Genomic DNA, 20359 nt, shown 5'->3' with positions numbered 1-20359 from the left:
CACTACCCTGCAGACCCAGCTGCAAGAAATTCAGCAGTTTTGCTGAAGTATAAGTCAGGGTTTTGCACATTCCACTGGTGCAGTATAAGTAACACAAATGCTGACAATTAGTGATTGCATGAAAGTAACACCTGAAATTGAAATTATCACTTCTATTCAGGAAGCATTCGAAGGAAATACACTCAAGTGTGCTTACTGTGCAGTCAGAAGTACATTAGAAATATCGTTAGTAATACTTGATCTTGATAGAGTGGCACAGACAAAAGTGCCACAGTTCTATGGTGCACTTGTCTGGTTTGCTTTTGCTGTTGTCCTTGCTAACTATATTAAGCTTGTGATCTTGCCCATACTGTAATTTCATCTTTCACTACATTATTAACATATTTCTACAATCCTACTCTTGGAGATACTGGATTGAGTACTACTGGGCAAACTCCTCTCGGGTCCGTTTTGTACATTTTGACACTTCATATATTAACATCAACAAACCCCCCTCTGTGTCCACATCACTTAATTGGTCCCTTTCTGGCAATTATAGCAAAAAAAGTAAGCCAGAATTGAACGGTCCAAGAAGATTGAACTACTTCCTCATGCATGCACGCAGGTTTTTCATAACAGCAATGGAGACAGGGTGAACAGAGCTGCGCCTGCCTAAACTGTACTTGCCCATTAAGGGACATTAGTATCCTGAGATAACAACCCAGCATGATTCACTGTTATACTTAAATTTATGGGAAGAAAAAGTATAAGTTAATATGCTCATGTGATTGAAAGTTCTGTTTTTCATAATTGTTGTTATTGATAGACATTATGCAAGATCGACATACATGTCAGTGTTTATTCCCTTGCTGCAAACCATGCTTTTGGAATTAACCTTTAAATTAGTGGATTTTGTTAATGCAAATTTGAACATAAAGCAAAGACTACATCAAAGGACAACCAGGCTGTGTATCTGTTCTAAGCATTCTTGGCACTGGCAGGTGGTAGCACTTGTAAAAAACAAAAACAAACAAACAAAAAACCTGGGCCAAACTATTCGCGTTATAGATTTGAGGAGATATATATGAGACAATAAGGGCTATGAAGAAACATCTTCTAATAAATTGCCTAATAAGTATGTTCTGGAGTCCTGTAAACATAAAATGGGTTCTAAAAAACAAAACCTGGAAGTGAAGCAAAAGAATACCATGTACTCCATCTCTCTCTCTCTCTCTCAATGTCTCTTTTTTTTTTTTGTTCGCTTATTTAAGAAATGTGGGTTGGGAGGTTACTTGCACAAAGCAAATCAGTTGAGTTTGAGGGAGGAAGGAAATGACCATATCATGACTTTTTTGGATTTCTAAATGAATAAGTTTGTTGTTCGACTTCTTTAAGCTGTTTTCTGATTATTTAGGAAAGCAAACCTGCACATCTCACCTGAAAATCCACTAAAGGCTGTAATAAAGGAAGGATCATTGAGAAGCAGATGGGAATCAAGAAAAAAGAACAAGCTGTAGCTGGATAAGTGGAAGATAGAAATTAAAGAAACTGAGAATGATTTGAAGGAAAATGTAAACAGATAGCAAGGTGTTCTTTACACATATTAGAAGTAGAAGGCACTTGAGAAAATTGTGGTTCATCTGGACTCTCAGTGAAAGAAAAACACTTAGAGAAGGAAAGGGCAGTGCAGAGAAGCCAGACAGTTTATTTGCAGCGATCTTAGTCATGATTTCTACTGAATGTTTCCCTAGACTTAACATATTCTTCTTAAATGCAAAAAAATTAAAACAGAGTGAGGATTTGTGGAAGATGAAAAATATAAACTCTGGAATGAAACAGTGAATTAATCTTTTTCTTCCTATGATATTTCTAGAATTAGAAATTCTTGTTTGCCAATGTAGACAGACTAATATTCTGTGCCAGTTATTGTCCTTAGGGTAAAAAAAAAAAAAAAGGCACTGCAGAATAAGGTTTCCAAATTACTTTTTATAAATGTATCTGTACCTTTTGCTGTTACGTAGGGCAGGTGGAGATTAGAATAGGACGCTAATTACAGCAACAGGGTTCAGGTGGCAGAAATACAAAATCCTATTTATGTTCCCTTTACTCCCAGGGCATGGCATCTTGTTCTTAGTTTGCTCTTGTCTGAGAAGCAGTCATAACATACATGTCTCTTGCATGTTGTATGCATTAATAGGCTTTAGTTGAATTGTAAAGCAATACTCTGAAAATAAAACTACGCTTTTACAATAGCCATCATTCTAGGTAATTTTTTTGTGTCATTCTTGATTTGTGCACAAAATTCTTCTTAAGTTCTTTATTGTGTGTTTTGTAAGTAGGTCTTTCTATTTGAAAGTTTAATTATCACCCACTGACTTTGGTTACAATGGCAACAGAACAGTAAAAATTTACAGGGAAGATTGAACTAGAGAGTCTGTGGCTTGGAATGTCTTTATTAAGTTTTAGAAACAGAGCTGCTAAGTATCAGTTTTACTTCTTAGCTGGTCACCAAAAAATAGTAAATACTTGAGACTGTTTTATCTTCCTGAAAAATCACTCCCTGTTTTTCAGCATATAATATGCAACTCATTTTCAGTTTTCTGTTTGGATGCCTAGTGTTGGTTTATTGATAGATTTTTAGTGGAGAAAAATTGTGAACTGTAACTCCTTCACCCTGTTGCTTTTTTTAAAAGCTCTGGAGACTGTAAATGTTCACATGTTCTACTGAAGGATTGCAAAAGTAACATTCATTTATAACATTTGAAGGATTATTCATGGAAAAATTATGCAAAGGAAAAAACAGTGAGATCCTTTGGGATATGTGTAAACTTTTCCAAATGTTCTTGCCACAGATCTCTGAACAGCACTCAGCTCACTCTGATGAAGTTGTCTCACGTTCCTAACGCAAACAAATTTTTAATAATGTTTTAATATTTTTATACATTATTTTTGTGCATGTCAGCATAGTCTTGAAAATGATGCTGAGAAATAATGAAAACCAAACTAACCCTTGTTCATGCCAGCTGACTGGAAAATCCTACTAAGAGTGCTTTGTCTCCATGAAAGGCAAAATAACAGAATAGCAATCATGGTAACAGTATGCACTAGGAGTGGAGCCAGGAGAATAAAGAGGAGAGTTAGCAGTAGCAGATGACTTCACTTATTGGAAAAAAAGGGGCAAAATAACTCAATCTCAAATGAATTTAAATATTGGAATTTTGTTATCGGCGGTATCAGGCATAGCTTCCCCAGCTAATTGCTCAGCAGTCTGGTATGTCCATAAACATCCCTTGGTCTGTGCAGTTTTCATGAGTATCTCACCACTTACCCTCTTTGGCATCCTTCTCAGCACAGGCTCTCTTGTCTCTTACCCCTTTACAGAAATGAGGTCATCTCCCCTGTGCCCCATAATTCAAGCTGACACCCTCTGCACCCCAGACTTCATGCTGAACTGAGTATATCGGGCAGCACAGGTCCTGTCCAAAGAGAACTCTGAACTTCACAGCTCCTCTTCATAGACATTTGACAGCAGAGCAGATGTAAAGACTTTGTGATTCTTTTCACCTTAGCACAGGGTTAACAGAGCCAAACTGTGTATTTCCTTCTCTTGCCTTGGAGCTGAGGAAGATGCAGAACTACCTAGAAAATGGCCGCTCCAGACAGAGTAATACCAGCACAGCTGATACTTCTGTCTCCATCTTATCCCACAAAGCATTCTGTTTTCTGTCATCAGGATCTTTAGTGAAGACACCTAACTAGGAATTAGAATAAGTCCATCACCTCCTTTCACAGGACTGATGAAAGCAATTGTGATTGCCATGTATAATAGCAAGGAAGCCAGGCTGGAACTGTTGGCTGAAGTTGTATAGCTCTTATACCTATTTCCATAAATTCTGTCACCCTTGACACATCTTACCTTAGCCAGGCAGTATTTTAACCTGAACTGAAGTCTGATTCTGTAATCGTATTTTCAATCTGAGATATGCAGTCCTTTTAGACACATTACATCATTTGTTTCAGGTTTTTTTAACAAACTTTTTCTGTTCTGAAGCTGTCCAGATTTTAGCTCTTGCTAAAATCAAGTTATAATCATCAATCTTTAAATATTTTTCTGTTTTATTTGTATTAGTGCGAATTTCACTCCATGCTTCCTAAATGGGGGTCTAATTTCCAAAAAAAGGGAGTGTAGAGTGAAAACTCTCAAAGAGCTATTTTTGTTGGTAGACAATGTCTCTTATTTTTTGTAGATTTTGATAGCAGTAACATTTGAACCTATAAAAACTTTAAAATACCTGGAGTCAAATCCAGCTGACTTTGATTTTGTAATGGCTTGATGGTGTCAGCACAAGACTTGCTATTTTGTTGTTCTTTCTCTAGATAAAGTAGTTTTGGTGCCATCTCCATGATTTGTTTCAATGAACATTGTCTTAGAATCAAATTAATCAAACAGTCTTATTGCTTTCAGCTCTGTGACTCTCCACAGTGAGAAACTTAAACCTTTAAACTCTTATGTATTAGAAAATTTAACTGTTATTTTGACATGTGACAGTGTCTGTGTGAAAAAGCACTGCACCATACTGGTATTCATCTAGGGCTGTGCCTTGAGATTGCTACTCTTTCACAAGCTGTAGTTTCAACAGTTTGTTAAACATAATGCTTCAGTCGCTCTCAGTGAACTATAATTTCATCCGCTTAAAAGAACTTAATGTAAATCAGGATTTAGAACTGGCACCAGAGAGAAAGAGCTGAATAACACAACAGGAAGCAATAGGAAACTGAACCAATCGTGCAGCCAAATTAAGGGACAAGTAGTGACTTAATGCATTGCAAGGTGTGATGGTAACCTCAGCATGGCCACATTAACACTGAAGTTTATGCTGTTTCAGACTAAACTCTTGCTTACACATGTTCATAACTTTCAGGAAAATTCTCTCTCAGCTGCCACTATCTTCATACTGGGTCTCAGTTCCAATATATTTTAAGCTTCTTAGCAGGTAGTAAACACCTCAGTAGTCCTAACTATTTTACTGTTCACATGTTGAAAAATATCTGATGGAAGGGCACCACAAACAAAGCATGTAGAGAAAACTCCTTTTTGTGAACCTAATTCATCAGAAGGGCTGGAGGTTTAGAATAAAAGAACTTGTAATAATTTCTGAAACTTCTGAATGCATTTGGTTTGTCTCTTGCTGGTAATGCAACAGACAAGATTTTCAGACCTAGTGGTGAAATACGAATTCAAACAGTTTTTACACTAAACTAGTCACGACCTAATTGTGCTTAGATTCATACTTTTTATATTCTAACTTGTGCTTAGCCTTCACAGCAGAAGAGGAAGATGAACCCTTTTGTCTTCAGGGAAAAAGCTTCCAATGTCATCTTACAGCCCAAATGCAACAAAATTCTAATTGAAAATGCAGCAGGACATTGTACTCAGCCCTCTTCCAACTTCCCAGGCGTATGGTTCTGGTTGAATCTCTGGATCAAGTAATGATTAAAAGTGCATTTTTTTAAAACTTCATGTGGCCTGTCAGCATAAGACCTTCTCTGAAGCCACATACACCAGTAACTCATGCTACTGGTGTCATGTTTCACAAATTCTCAATTGTGTGATGGTAGCAAAGACAGGCAGGCAAAAATGCTGTCCTATATAAGATGGTATATAGCAATAAGGTAGAAAACAGGATTACAAACTGTTTTCTGTTTTTGTTCTCCCACTAAATTGATGATCCGATGAATGATATTACCAAAGGTTCCTCTAATGAACTCATTTCCCCTCTCTCTATTGCTAGAAGCAGTTTCCTCTTTCGTCTTGTCTTGAAACTCCTTTCATTGTTAATTAAACAGCACAGTGAACAATGTGCTCAAATGTGCAGAATGCTGTGTGGATGAGATTTTTCCCCTTACTGCTAGGGAAAAACCTTTGCAATTCTTTGTAGTAATGACCCAGTTCATAGTGAAATTCCTGAGTCTAGGCTATGGGGAAATAAACATACAAGTAATTTGGAATTAATTCCTATATTTCACACAATTTGATATAAGTCTATATTGCAGAGTCGGTATGGACAGTAAAGCATCTTGCATCTATTTGTATTATTTTTTGCTTCTTACTAGGACAAACTCATTCCTGGTTCTCCTGTTTTTCTTGTGTCTCATGAATCTCAAATCAAGGCAGAGGAACTTGATTAATAACTTCTGTGCTTGGGGAGAGATGGAGTAGCCTATATAACAGATAGAATCATAGAATATCTCAAGTTGGAAGGGACCCATAAGGATCATCAAGTCCAACTCCCTGCTCCTCGCAAGACTACCTAAATCTAAATTATATTACTAAGAGCGTTGTCCAGACACTCCTCGTACTCTGACAGGCTTGGTGCCGTGACCACTTCTGTGGGGAGCCTGTTCCAGTGACTAACCACCCTCTCAGAACCATTTCTGTTACAAGTGTACCTTCACATCCTGTTGGCAAACTGTGCCCTGGAATGTTGGGGTTTTGTTTGGGTTTTTTTTCTGTTTCTGTTTATCACTAATTTGAGGCTAGACACTTTTGTAAGGATTCTGATAATAGTTGTATGTGGTTTTTCACGTCACAAAGTTTCTGTCTCTGTCGACCTCTTAACAAGTGGGTTTAGGTTAGAGGCCAGAAGCTGACTAAGCTAAGGTTGCTGGAGCCTCTAAGAAGTGGTTCCTGTAACGTAGGGGGAAGTCGTTCTCTGCTACCTGAGCTGTACCAAGTCTGGAGATAGATAAGGGACAGATGCCTACTTTCATGAGCACTATTCCCACTTCTGTCGCAAGCATCAGTGCCACAACTAAATGTTTAAAAGTGAAATCTCAACTGTTTATTGTGAAGCCAAGAATAGCCTTGCATTCACTGAGGATGATGGTACGCCATGTTGTTCTCCACTGTATTGCAAAGTTCACTGCCAGCCTTTTGCAAACAGCATCAAGGAACTGGAACAAGAACACCTTGTCCACGTTTTCCATGAGGCCTCATAAAATCCGTAAAATGAGAGGAAGAATAATTGCAGTGAGACATCTCAAGCTCATAGATGATTGAGAAGTAACGCATCTGTCTGGCCATTAGATAGATGAAAAGCCCCTGCTTTCTCTTACATGCTCAAGCTGTGAGTCAGTATGAGCAGATTGTTTACAGTTTATTCACAACATGGAGTTGTGAACAAAATTCAAAACATGTGTGAGCATTCCTGCTCACACCCGAAGTACAAACTGACTTTATGGCTCTGCATGTTACACTTTGGCACATCCAGCTGTTACAAGGGTGCCAAGACTTTTTGTAGGAGTTCATTGTTAAAAGTATATGTAAAGCTGTTTTAAAAATTACTTCCAGACACTTCAAGGATATAGAGATGAATTCGTGACAGAAATGGATGGTGTAACCCTAATGCACAAGAAACAGTTCTTCAGAAATGGTGCCTTTTGGTTATCTGTAACTATTCATTTTAATCAGTGGCTAAACACACCAGCCCATGAAATTTCTGGGTTTTGCATCAGTTCAGTGCTAAATGATCTCTGTCTTTTAGGTCCATCTGACGTGTCAGCAATTATGAAATTCAGCAGGAGACCCACGTGTCCTGATGCCTCAGTAGCAGCAAGTCTACCTACACCTCCTGTACCAAGGCACAGGAAGAGTCACAGCCTGGGAAACAAGTGGGTACTTCAGGCTATCTCACGTTCCAGCAATTTCATGCATCACAAAGGTTTAAGATAGCAGCAGAACACTCTGGTATTTGAGAACACTGTGGTATTTGTCGCTTCCATTTCTTGTATTGCAAGAGTGCTTCAGGCTTTACTGTGTGTTCTCTAGGTTTTCTCTTGACACTTTGTTATTTTTGCTGACTCTGTTCTCTGCTAGTGCCAGCCATTGGCAGTACTTGAAAGCTGTGTATCCACTTTGATCTATGGATTCCTGGTGTGCATAACTGATTTTTTTTTTCTTTTGTTTTTTAAACATCTTGCTAATACATTTAAGGAAACTTACTAGCTGCTTGGCACACCTTATCATTCAGGAAAGTTGTGACCTTTTGCACTGTTTGACCTGGGTAATATGGATTAGAAACATTTTTCTCTGCCGTTTACCCGGCTAAGTGAGAGCACTTGCTCCCCAGTTAAGTTTTCAGCATCTACCAAATTTCACAATTAATGGCTTAGGGAAAAAGAAGTTCATGTGACTTGTCCAAGGTCATAAAGTGTTGATGTGTTACTTCAGCTTAGTGAAGGACCACTAAGCAGTAGCTTAGCTGGGGTCTTCTTTTTCTGGTTTTCTACCTTTGCCTCCACCCAGGATGTTCAGGTTTTGTATGGAGAAAAAAAAAAACTTCCCATCTGCAGAAATTTAATAATTGTTAGTTACAAAGACCACTAAAATCTGAAACTTGTTTTGGTAGTCAAGGAGCATATGTACGGTAGAGGGAAAGTGTGAGCAGTACTGTTTAATTGCCTGCTACTTAATAACCTATTGATAAGGCAAAGTCTGAGTGGAAATATCAGGAGCCAAGGATTGCAATTAGATGACGTAAGAGGGGTTTTGCATTTTTCTCTTTCCAATTTTCCAGCATGATGTGTCAGTTCAGTGTAGTGGAGAGCAAAAGCGCCACCTTCCCGACGGAGAAGCCGCGCCACCTCCTGGATGACAGCGTCCTGGAGTCGCACAGCCCAGCCCGCAGCCACGCGCTGAACTCGCTTTTCACGAATGGCCTTTCCATAGGTAGAGTCTGTGTGGGCAACTGACATTCCCGCTTTTCTGTCCCAGTGCTCTGGAAACTAGGAAAATAGGGAATTAGGAAGATCATCAGCTCCTGTGCAAAGATTGGTCCCTTCCATGGAAGAAAGTAGATCAGAACTGCTACTCAGCTACCTAGTCAACTTCATCTCAGCTTTCCTCAGTTACCTACTGATGGTTTTGGTAAAGGTGGCATGAAGGAAGATTCTCTCTGTATATGCTTTGTATGTGACACAGAGCGTTTGTCAGCTTTCACCAGGAAAAAAAAAAGTGCTACTGAAAAGTGGATATCTATTTTGAAAGCTACTCTTTCACAAAGAAAACTTTAATTTTAACGATATATTTTAGAAGATGGGAGAATAGTTTAGCTGTGCTCTCTGAGACCTCAAAAGAAACACAAAATGAACTTGTGAAAGAGGATGATGACAATTACATTATGGCATTATAATTAATAAAATTATTATAATAAAAGCAAAGTGATCAAGAATCTGTATTCTAAGCAGGAGAAAGCCACCTTTTAAGTGACGCAGACTATTTCTAAAATAGGAAGTAGACTGTGTGAAGGATAGCTGGTAACTTGACCAAAAAGAGTTTGACACTGAGATGATCTTTGAACTTCTGAAAATACAGGCACAGCTCACTGTGTTATACTAAGCATTAGAAGATCAGTCCTGGGCAAATTAAAACTGTGAGCTAAATAGCTGTGCCAGGGAAGGAGGTACAAATCGGTCATGGGCTTGGAGGAGAAATAGGGACTATCATTGTGAAAACCATCATATTGATTTGTTCTGGCTCCTAGCAGCAGCATACAGCTGGCATATGCTCTGTTACAGGCGTGCTTGCTTTGTGCATGTCTAATAACTTTAATTGACTTACATATGTTGTGGTAGAAATACTGTGTTACAATAACTGGATTTTGTGTTCTTGAAGTGCTCAGCTTTTGAAGGAAAAGCAGCATAATGAAAATTAAAGTAACATGTAGATGTCTGGTATTTAAACACAGCAGTAACAATGACTTTGTTCATCAGTGAGGTATAAATGGGAAGGCTCATTTAAGCCTCTTCCAATTTTCGATTTTACCATGAGCTCTGAAGACTTCAACTTTGAAACATGATTTGAGTAAGCAATTTCCATGGTACTATATAAAGATTATTCTGGTGGTCCACATATATTGGCTTTGTATTTTCCCTTGGGTGGTTTTCTTACTCCTTCTCTGTACTACTCTTTTTCTAGAGAGCAGTGAAAGCTCAGAATTTAGTGAGGAGCTGCCGTCAGGGCTTGAAAGGTGAGTTAGTCTTCATGTACACTCACTGAGCACTTTACAGACTTAGCTAAGAAATTCATGAATGATCCCTAACATAGGTAAGCCCTAAATCAATAGTTATTTTTATCAAATTATTGATTATTTAGGAAAAAATGGCAAACTTTTTGAAATAAAGCACTGTACAGTTATTGTGTTTTTTCTTCCCATGGACCTGAAGAGATTGGGAACTGTCTCTGTCGTGTTTACCAAACCCTAACCATTGAAGTCTCAGACTAGAATTTCCCTCACCAGATATTTGCATTTACAAACAGGGGTCGTTTATATGCCACGCTGGGGCCTAACTGGAGGGTACCGATCCGGAATTCTCCTAGGAGTCGAAGCTGTGTATACAGGTACAGTTCAGGGTCTGCCTTGCTCAGTTGATGGTGCTAAACTTGCCTTTGGGTCTCTATGCTTTCCTGGCATTATGTATTTTGTGTCCAAACATATCCTTGTATGACCATATCAACTCACGGAAGTCTTCCCCTCCTGCTTGTAAAAATTCCTGTTAATGCTAAAGCAGGGGTATGGCCCATTCAGATGAAATTCAGTTTAGCTATTGATTTAACTAATTATATCTGGCTTCCATATTGCAGAAAATTAGTGGTTACTTTGGGGTCTATGACATTATAGAAGCAGGTTTGTCATGAAGGCCATCTTTGCCTTCTGCAACAAATAATGATGTTAGAAGGATACCTTCTGGACCCTTTCTCACAATTTATTTCCTGATTTGCAGGACAGCTATCCATAACATCTGTTTGTGTCAGAGAGCTATAGTATGATGTGTTGGTTTTGTACAGTAAAGAGGTGTTACCTTGGACCCCGAGTAAGAGAGGGAACATCTGCAATGACATATGTAGCAGGCTCTCCCAGTGTTGCTAGTCACTAAGACATGGACTTTTCAGAAACAGGTAATCCATTTACAGCCCAAAGAGAGGTAATGTGGAAAATTGTATATAGTTAGAGGGATAAAAAGCATTCATTGCATCCATACGTGACCTGGACTTCATAAATTCTGTGGTAGTGGGAAGTGAAGAAGTATATATGGACAGTAAAGAAAATAGGGCCCTGAAACAGTATTCTGCAAATACTGAGATTTAGTTGGAGTTTCAATCCAGTCAGTTTTTATTTTATATGAATTAATTTGCTTCAGCTGTTGTAGAAATGTTGATATAATGTGTAAATGTAAGTACAGCCATATTACTTGAGCTAGTGAGATCTGATAGCAGCACAAGTCAGAAGTTAGACAGGAATAAAAATGCATACATTGTGAATAAGTAAAGGAATAAATTTTGGAACAATATTTCAGCTATTATACCTGCTTCTGGAAAATACTCTCTTAACTTGTCCATGGTAGATTTGTTTCAGAAATGTATACAAGCTAGAAATACAAAATATAAGAAGATAAAAATGTGAAAAAGCCTATTAAATCAACAAAGAATTATTCCCTAAAATACATTTCTCAGGTTTATCCACCGTCAAGTAATTCTAATGCTTGCATTCATTCTTCCTTTTTTGGAATCTTCTACTGCTTCTATCAGAAAACTAGAATTGGCAAGAACACACATAAGCACAGACAAGGCAATTCCATTTAATCGAAGAAGATGCACCTGCCAGTTTGAAGTACTGTTCTTGCATAGGTGGTGTTGCTGTGTATATCGTTTTCACCAATGTGTGTTTATATGACACCATCATACTTGTTCATAGACAGAATAGTGTTCCTTTCACAACTGAATGGTAGATCATACACATGTCCTTTTCCTGGTGTTCATTATTAGACGTGATTTAGTTGTCTCTGGTAAACTTCATTGGCCCTTATAAGAATATCAGGGCTGTGATCACATGGCAATGAAGAGAGGTTAGAAGCAGATAATTCTAACAGATCATCACCTACCAGTCAATCTTTGGTTGTTACGTTCTTAGTGGCTGTTTACATTTCTAACTTAGCCTGTACTTGGGTTCTTTCAGTTGTAGCACTTTTTCACAGTTGTATGTGGGAAGCTCTATGTTCGTCCTGGGAAAGGAAAAAATATTTTAATCACTGTATAATAAATGATTTGGCATTGTATATAACAATAGTTTTCCTAAATTTTTTCCCAATTAGCCAAGGTAATTTCCTACATTCTTTTTTGATAGCTGAAGTTTATTTTAAGATAAAATTACATTTGTGGGAGCTCTTATTGCCAAAATTTTAAGCCATAAGTTTCCAGAAATCCAGATAATTTCTGTAATTTACCAGAATAAAATATAAATTTGCCTGTTTTCCCTTTGACTTTGGCCCTCAATATTTATTATGTTTTGGTTTATTTTTTTCATGCCTAAGCCCCCAGAATAGAATCTTTTGTTGATTTGCTGTTTTTCAAAGATGCTGGTTCCTATTTGATATCTAGGTCTGGAAAATACATATTATAGAGTCAAGTGTCAGATTATATGTAAGGCAGTGCAGGAAAAATATATTTAGAGCTAAATTGTATTGCTTACTTCTTGTCCTTATTTGTCTGCTCAAATACATATGTCAATGTTTTGTCTCTCCAGCCCAACAGGGGCCTGCAGCTGCACATTAGGTAGTTCCACAGGAGTCATTACCATGGAAGGGCCATTAAGAAGAAAAACATTGCTCAAAGAAGGCAAGAAACCTACTGTAAGTGATTCTAATTCTAATTCTTCCTGTGATTCTAATTCAGCAGTGGCTGTTTTAATTTCCAGGATTTGATTAAACCTGCAGCTTGATACCACACAAAACAATGTTCCTTGTTATTATCAATTGTAAAATCATTTTCTGTTCGAAGTTTTAACTGGGTTATAACAAGGTTGTAACCTTTGTATGTCATTTGATCTACAGCAGTTCTGCTTCTTCCTGCATTTGCAAGTAATATTTCTAGGTTGTGACAGCAGAGCAAGAGTAAAGCAGCTCTATAAATCAGCATGCGTTTCTGTGAGGGCAAAAATTCCCGTGGTGAAATGGGAACGCTGCAGGGCATCCACCCATAGCACTGAAGTCACAGTAATTCATACTTAACCTAAATTCACAGGTTTCACATTATTCTGGTCCTACGCATTTGGTAATTTTTTGTTTTCTGTAGAGTTCATTGATATTTTTATGTGCAGCCCTACTGTTAAGTGCTAAAAGATTTGAAGAACTACAGAGATGTCATCTCAATAAATTTTATTGATCAAATGCAGAAGCCTAAGATCTGTCCAGTAGAAGGCAGCATGCTATTTTGCTGTGAAGCAGTCAGTCCTGATATTTTTATGAGATACCCAAGTAAGATGGATTGTGTTCACAGCCATCCATCCAAATTTAGGTAGCTGGGCTGATTTACACCAGGAGACAGTCTTTATCTAAATCTCCATTCCTTGCTTCTGAAATCAGCTTTGGTAGCACTTGGACTTACTTATGAATAGATTTTTGAAATGTTGCAGATATGCAGAATTTTTTTTGCTAATATTTTTTCCTTTCTGATTCAGCTCTCCTCATGGACTAGATACTGGGTTATGCTTTCAGGATCAACTCTTCTTTACTTTGGAGCAAAATCTTTAAGAGGCACTGAAAGAAAACATGTAAGCTTTAAATTTGTTCTAAAACCAATAACGTATTCATAGGCAGATCTGGAAGGGTGTTTGAAGTGTACTTACTGTTCCAGGCTAAGCCATATGTCTGCACAACTTTTACAGTCAAAAGTTTATCCCTAGTACAGTCTCAGCTGTGACTGATTTGTATGTCTCTTCCAGTATAAATCTACACCTGGGAAAAAAGTCTCCATTGTGGGCTGGATGGTGGCACTGCCTGACGACCCTGAGCATCCTGATATTTTCCAGCTAAATAACCCTGACAAAGGTAGATTGCAGGATGGACGTTGTCTGCATTATATTTCTGTGACAGGAAGTAGATTAATCTCTATTAATGAGTTTGTAGATTACAGAACTTGCAGTGGCACTCATTTGAAAGACTGAAGAGGGAGATTTTCAATCTAAAATTTTCAAGGGAGGGTACAAATGAAATTAAACATATTTCTACAATATGCTGTGGTGCTTCTGTGGTGCCTACAGAGGTGTTGCTGTATCTTGACAGTTACTGTAAGTTTTGCAGGAATTGCCCAACCAGTATGGGATTGCTGCATGTCCATGTGCCTGCATACCCTGATCTCCACGTTTCCGAATAGCTTTCTTAAAATTGGTCAATATCAAATCTTGACTTGCTCTGAGGCCAATCAACATATTATGAAAATTCTTCAAGCATCAAACCATTTACCAAAAAAAGCCTTTTAAGTAATTATTAATTACTTTTTCATAATTAATTTTGAAGTGCCATAACTCTTCTGCCTTGATTAAACTTCAGAAACCTCAAAAGATCAGAAAGCCCCTGGAGTTATTTTGCATTTTGAGTGGTTACAGAAAGATTTTTGAGGCTTCCTTTACTTTCCACGTTTTCAACTTTGGTGCTGGACATGGATTTGCATCTAGTGTGTGAAGTGCATCTCTTGGGTGTTGAGTAAAATGCACAAAGTAATTGATTGCAAGAAACAATTTAGAAAATAACGAGGCACAGAAGAAACTCATAATAGGACATTGAAGAAAACTAAGTTCACAAGTACCAAAAACCTTCATAAGAAGTTTGGCAGTAACCACAACAGTCTTAATTGGCATCTCTGCCTTTACACTCCTCTTAGCTTTGCGGGCCACGTATGTTCTCATACTCCCTTCACCCAAGGATTGTTGGACAACATGCCTCATGTGGTCTCTATTATGTGAGCAACATCCTGTTTGAGGATTTGAGGTGCAAATTAATTTAACAGTTTACTTCAGGACTTTGGCTTCTGCAAAGAAATTAGAATACCTTGAAACTACATGTCTGTCTGCAAATTTAGTGCCTTCGATTTTCTTATTTTTGTAGGCAATGTTTACAAGTTCCAGACTGGTTCAAGATTTCATGCAATATTATGGCATAAGCATTTGGATGATGCATGCAAAAGCAACAAGCCTCAGGTAAGGTTGTGAAACCTATTTCTACTCACTTTCATATTTTCCAGAAAATCCTTACTAGAAAAGATACCTCTTTTCAGTTTGTGTGCACACGCAGTCCTGTGAGGACAGACACAATTCCTTATTTTGTACATTCATCCAGTCTTTCAATAGGAGGAATGAAAATTATTTAAAACTACAGAATTCCCACCAAATCAGGTTTTTTGCAGGTCTAGCTATAGGTTTGGTTACCTTAACAGCATATAACCTGTACACTCACTGCTTCAAGTGAGGTAACCCCATCTCTACTTCAGAAGGGGCTTTCTCATGGACAAAGAAAGCAAACAGGCTAGCATTTACTCCAGTGACTGGGTCTATAAGTGACATTGAAGACAGTGTCCTATAAAATGCTATGTTTGTCCTTTATATAGCAGCCTCATTCTTCTCTTGAGGAAAATGTTCATTCTTAAAAGGATTTCCAAAGGTTATATTAATAGGATGCTGATTCATATGGGAGCTAAACCAGGATGCAGCTTGAGAATCTTCTTTGCACACACACATACCCCTGCCATGCATACTGGTGACTTCTTGGAATACTTTGACTGGATTTGGTCCATGAGTAGAAAAAATTATTTGAGTCTTTATGTTCCTTTCAGTTATGAGGTTAGCCCTCTTTTGGGCCTGTTTGGGACTGATTACACTTTTCACATTGGATAATAAATGATCAGCCCACTCTATTTTGTAACCTTGCGGTTTCCCAGTGCCCTAATAGGCTCAGGAGCATTATACTGCTGAAAAATTTACCTTCTCTTCCAGGTACCTGCTAATCTAATGTCATTCGAATAATTTGCTCTCCTACTTGGTGCGACTTCATGTGCCAAACTGAAGAAACAGGCTATTGTTCTCTAAGGAGGAAGGGGAGAATGGTTTTCCTGACATGAGCCAGCCACAAATATTTCAGCACTTTCCTATGTAACTTGAAAGTGATTCTGACACAGCTTTTAAAAGCAGAAAGTGAATGTTGTCCTTAGGACCAGACATAGGCTCATGCACTGAGTGAAAGCAGACAAGTTAGATGGACAGAAGATTAATCCTGACTCCTACAGGATCTAGAGCCCTCAACTTTTTGTGGTCAGAGACTGCCATGAACTGATGTTTGACCACGAACTGAGCCTCGTATCTTCTGCCTATTCTTTTTTAAACGGTTCTTTTTATTGTTAAGCTGCTTTGTGTGACTGAAGAATATTTGGCCCATGTTGGGTTTCAGTTCTTTCTAATGCACAGAATGATTGACAGTGTTAACTTGCTGCAAAGTGTCAATTAGAATAGAAAATTGTGGAACAACATTTTTATAATCTAAGTGCACTGAGTTGCTTGGCAATGTGGCTGCCTCAGATTTTGTATCAAATCTCTGGACAATTCTGCTGTTCACATTTGAACTATTTGGGAAAAATGTATTTTGGCACAGGACAGTTAGTTTTCTTTTCATTCAGTTATGTTACTCAGGAATGCCTTGACAATGGATTTAAGGCTGTTGAAATTTATGTTGTGCTAAAGGTTGTCTTTCATTCTCTTACTAGTGGCATAGTTGCTTACAAGTTTGTTTTTTTCCTTCAGTCTGAATGTTGCTCGTCTTAAATCCCTTGGTACAGGGAAGCAGGTAATCAGGTGTTATGTATCACATGGCCCTGGCTCCTCAGAATGATTCCATATCATTGTTTCTGCTCTGTCTTTCTGTGGATGACTCAGCTCCACTCAATTCCAGTACATGATCCACCTTTATGACATATAGTAACTGGCACATGGTACTGCTATTATGAAATCATGATGGCAATGAAAGCTAGGCAAGACTGAAAAAAAAAGAACGTAACTGAGAACTCTCTCTACATACAGGATACATAGCTGTATCCTGCTATGCCCTAGCACTCCTGTGGCCAGAGTTTTTTTCTGTTCCCATGCTAAGTTCAGCATTTTTTTTGCCATAAGGCATCAGTATTCAGACTTAATCAATCACTGGAAAACCGCTTCTGAGTTTCCTAAGATTGCACAGAGGAGAAATTTGCAAGAAAACCTCTAGCTTACAAACCATGAAAAAAATGGAAGTCAGTTTAATTGAACAGAACCTGTATGAGAACAAGCTCCCTGGCATTAGGAGTATTTATTCTGTGGACTTGCATGATTTTCTAAATTTTGATTTTGAAACTTCTCTAACAACAACAAAAAAATACCTGTATTGTTAAATGTAGGTCAACTGTAACTTTTGTGTTATTTTAAGTGTTCATGTTACAATCCTGAGAATGAAGCTCAATATATACCAGCTTTTCAAGAAAAACAGATCCTGATGGCAATGGCATTTAGATCTTGGGACATGTGAAAATGTATGTAAAGTTGACAAAGTTTCTTTGATAGCTCAGGAGTTGTGTGAAAAGAGTGGTAATGCAAAATTTATTTATACCTTTTTTTCTTCTTTTTTGCTAAATTAAGACAACTTTGAACTAGGAAAAACATCAGTATCTGCAAGGGCAGAGCATCCAATGCCACTAGAGACAGTGTAGAAGCTTTTGAATGTGGTAAAATCCTTTCACCAGTAAGTGAGTTCAGACTGTTAGAATATGTTAAAATCTGAATTATTCTGCACCTGTGGACTTTTGTGATTAGTTATCAATGAGATTATTCATGAAGATGCAAGTGTTACGTGGACTGTCATTTTAATGAATGTGCCACCTATGAGCATGTGTATTGTGTGTTATTAGCATTCATAGGGTTTGAACTATGTGCAGAACGGTGACCGAAATGATGACACCCTAACCAAACCACAACTGTTCAAGTCAAGAGTTTTTTTTAAAGTTACTTTATTAGTAGCCCTTTCCCCTTAAAAGGGAATAACCTGATCTGTCTTAAATATAAGCTAAATTAAAATGGAACATTTATTGGCATGATATGTAGATACATTAGAAGCATGTAAATACCTACTCATTTCCAATGTGATGTGAAAGTGAATACCAGTGAGGACTCATGACATTTTTCCCAGCATATTGCAATTGAGATAAACTAATGGATGTTGTAACAACTTTCAGTTATGTGTAACAAGCCTCCCTTGGAAAGAACAATAACTGCTGACTGATACAGTAGCAATACAATGAGCCTGTACACACTCACAATTTAATAGCTTTTAGAATTTAAGGGTCTCTTAAGTGTTATGTGTGTTATTGTATGTACAAGAGGTAGCGTGTTCTAGCCTTCAAAAATACACTTTTATTCAAAATTATGAGCCATAGAGCCTGTTGGAGAAGTTACAAAAGGGTCCGTTTTCACTTGCTTGTAAAACAGATTCCCAACTAGAAAGGAAGCATCTTTGCCAGAAACCATGATGGGCCCCAAAACAGTGTGGCATGAATGAAAGGCAATATTAATGAATGATTCTTATACCCAGTCATTTGTCACTGACAGAAGATGAATCTGGAGAAATTAAACCCTTCAATCCTGCTCAATCCTCAAACTCAAACCCTACTCAAAACCTTGGAATTTGGAAATATGTCAAAAGTAACTTGAATTCCCGCACACTACTATCTATCATTTGAATGTAAAAGGCATTATATAGATGAAAGATGAACATAGCAAATAATAGTTTTACACAATAGTCAGGTAAACATCTTTTCAGTATAGCACAATTGTGAAATTGCTGCACAATATTAAAAAATTCAGAGTGATGGCAGTGTAAGAATACTATTAAAATATCTTAAACCAATTTTAAATGAGTTTTTAAGTATTAAACAGTTTGTAGCTGCTGATTTGAGTTTTTACGCTGTCATTTGGTACCATTTGCCGTCATCTGGTACTTCTAATGTGAATTGAAACCTGCTGTTGAAATGCAACATATTGCATATCAGTACTGATTAATAAAGCATTTTCACAAAAATATCACAAACCATACAAGTTTTCATCCATCAAAGAGAATAACTGCGATGGTTGTGTAAAATAAACATCTCACAATTACTATTTTCAGAATTGTGAAGATATAAGATGTATGTGGCAATATTATTAATTTATTAATGTGCAATTTTGATGTAATTCAGTGCCAAAATGCATGTTTTTCCAAATAGCACTAAAACGAGGCAGAGAAAGTAGTTTTCAAATTGCAACTTACTTGTCACATTATAATGTAAACCAATTTCAACATTTTGGTTTGGTTTGTGTGAAAACTGTTGCACTATTTTTGGCTGTATTTTCCAGCAGTCCACTGCATGCCATTTGTGTAAGGATTCTTTCTATAATTCTTGTGAACTGTCTCACCCATAATAACCCTGGCGTTGGAATCTAGGTTTTTGGCAAAGTATTTTGTTACCTCAGTCTTGTATCAAGTTGCTGTATTTTTCAGTTTGTTACATTGATGATTGTTTCACTAATTAAATACTTTAATGTAAAAAAAAAGTTTGTTTACTTCAACAGCAATTGCATTTGGTTGTAAGTTTAAAAATGTGCAGAGTATGTACGCTGTTAACAATAAAATGTTCTGAAAAAGAATAGTAGAGGTATAGAAGGAACATTTTAGCTCAAAGGCAGCAAGCATGTTTTATTTGTGAATGAATGGTAATACAGTTGAACAGACTTTATAGTGTGTAGCCAGTTAATAGTATAAATGCAACAGAATCCAAATTTCTAACAGAAAATTGAAAAACGCTCCAAATTTGCAGTTCTTTCAAGTGGGATTTGTAAAGTCCAAAGAAGTAGAGACAAACCTATCCTATTGTTTTCCTAAGAAATGTATTTTATCACTGCCAAACTTGCATGTTGACTTGGATAGCAAGGTAAATTTCTTTGCACTTATGATTAAAGTTTATTTACACACTTGGATACCCACTGAAATCAACAGGAAAAAATATTTCATCCACTAATAAAATGATCTGCCCTGCATCACACAGTATGTCAATGTAGACGTGTAATAATATCTTCTTGCTATCAAAATCAGAAATTTCCTTTCTGATTTCAGTCATGAAATCAAGGTTCAGTCAGATCCTTGAAACGCTGACATGGATAGCCTAGCGATCAGATGTTCAGTAGAACTTTCTCTTGGAAAAGATCAACATGAAAATGTTGACTAGTGTCCATCTTCTTTGATAACTTCTTACATGTATCATATTTCTCTCGAAGAAAGATGTGTAAGAAATCAGGAAAGGAAGACAAGAGACCAGCATGGATGAGTCAAGACCTGCTGGTCAAACTGAAGGGCAAGAAGGAAATGCATAGGCAGTGGAAACAGGGACAGGTATCCTGGAAAGAGTATAGGGACGCTGCCCGGTTGTGTAGGGATGGGGTCAGGAAGGCCAAGGCGCAGCTGGAGCTGAACTTGGCAAGGGACACAAAGAATAACA

General features: G+C 37.5%; 1 protein-coding gene across 8 annotated transcripts in view; it reads left to right on the top strand.

Annotated features, from left to right (window-relative positions):
- RALGPS1 (Ral GEF with PH domain and SH3 binding motif 1) overlaps window positions 1-19346 on the top strand; it is a 155317-nt gene extending 135971 nt beyond the window's left edge. For 6 of the 8 annotated variants that reach the window (XM_082327151.1, XM_082327147.1, XM_082327148.1 and 3 more), the window contains 9 exons: window positions 7524-7650; window positions 8556-8707; window positions 9956-10007; window positions 10298-10378; window positions 12561-12666; window positions 13494-13586; window positions 13758-13863; window positions 14920-15011; window positions 15804-19346. In XM_082327151.1, coding sequence (XP_082183277.1) covers window positions 7524-7650; window positions 8556-8707; window positions 9956-10007; window positions 10298-10378; window positions 12561-12666; window positions 13494-13586; window positions 13758-13863; window positions 14920-15011; window positions 15804-15833 — 839 coding nt within the window. In that variant the 3' untranslated portion in view covers window positions 15834-19346. Of the gene's footprint in view, window positions 1-7523; window positions 7651-8555; window positions 8708-9955; window positions 10008-10297; window positions 10379-12560; window positions 12667-13493; window positions 13587-13757; window positions 13864-14919; window positions 15012-15803 lie in introns of those variants that run through there. The other 2 variants (XM_082327152.1, XR_014229803.1) reach the window with 2 other exon arrangements.
- The last annotated feature ends 1013 nt before the right edge of the window (window positions 19347-20359 follow it).

This window comes from Platalea leucorodia (genome assembly GCF_965183815.1).
Source record: "Platalea leucorodia genome assembly, chromosome: 15".
NCBI classification, from domain to species: Eukaryota; Metazoa; Chordata; class Aves; order Pelecaniformes; family Threskiornithidae; genus Platalea; species Platalea leucorodia.
Note: the sequence above shows the minus strand (reverse complement) of the source record. Positions and strands in the feature narration are given on the sequence as shown.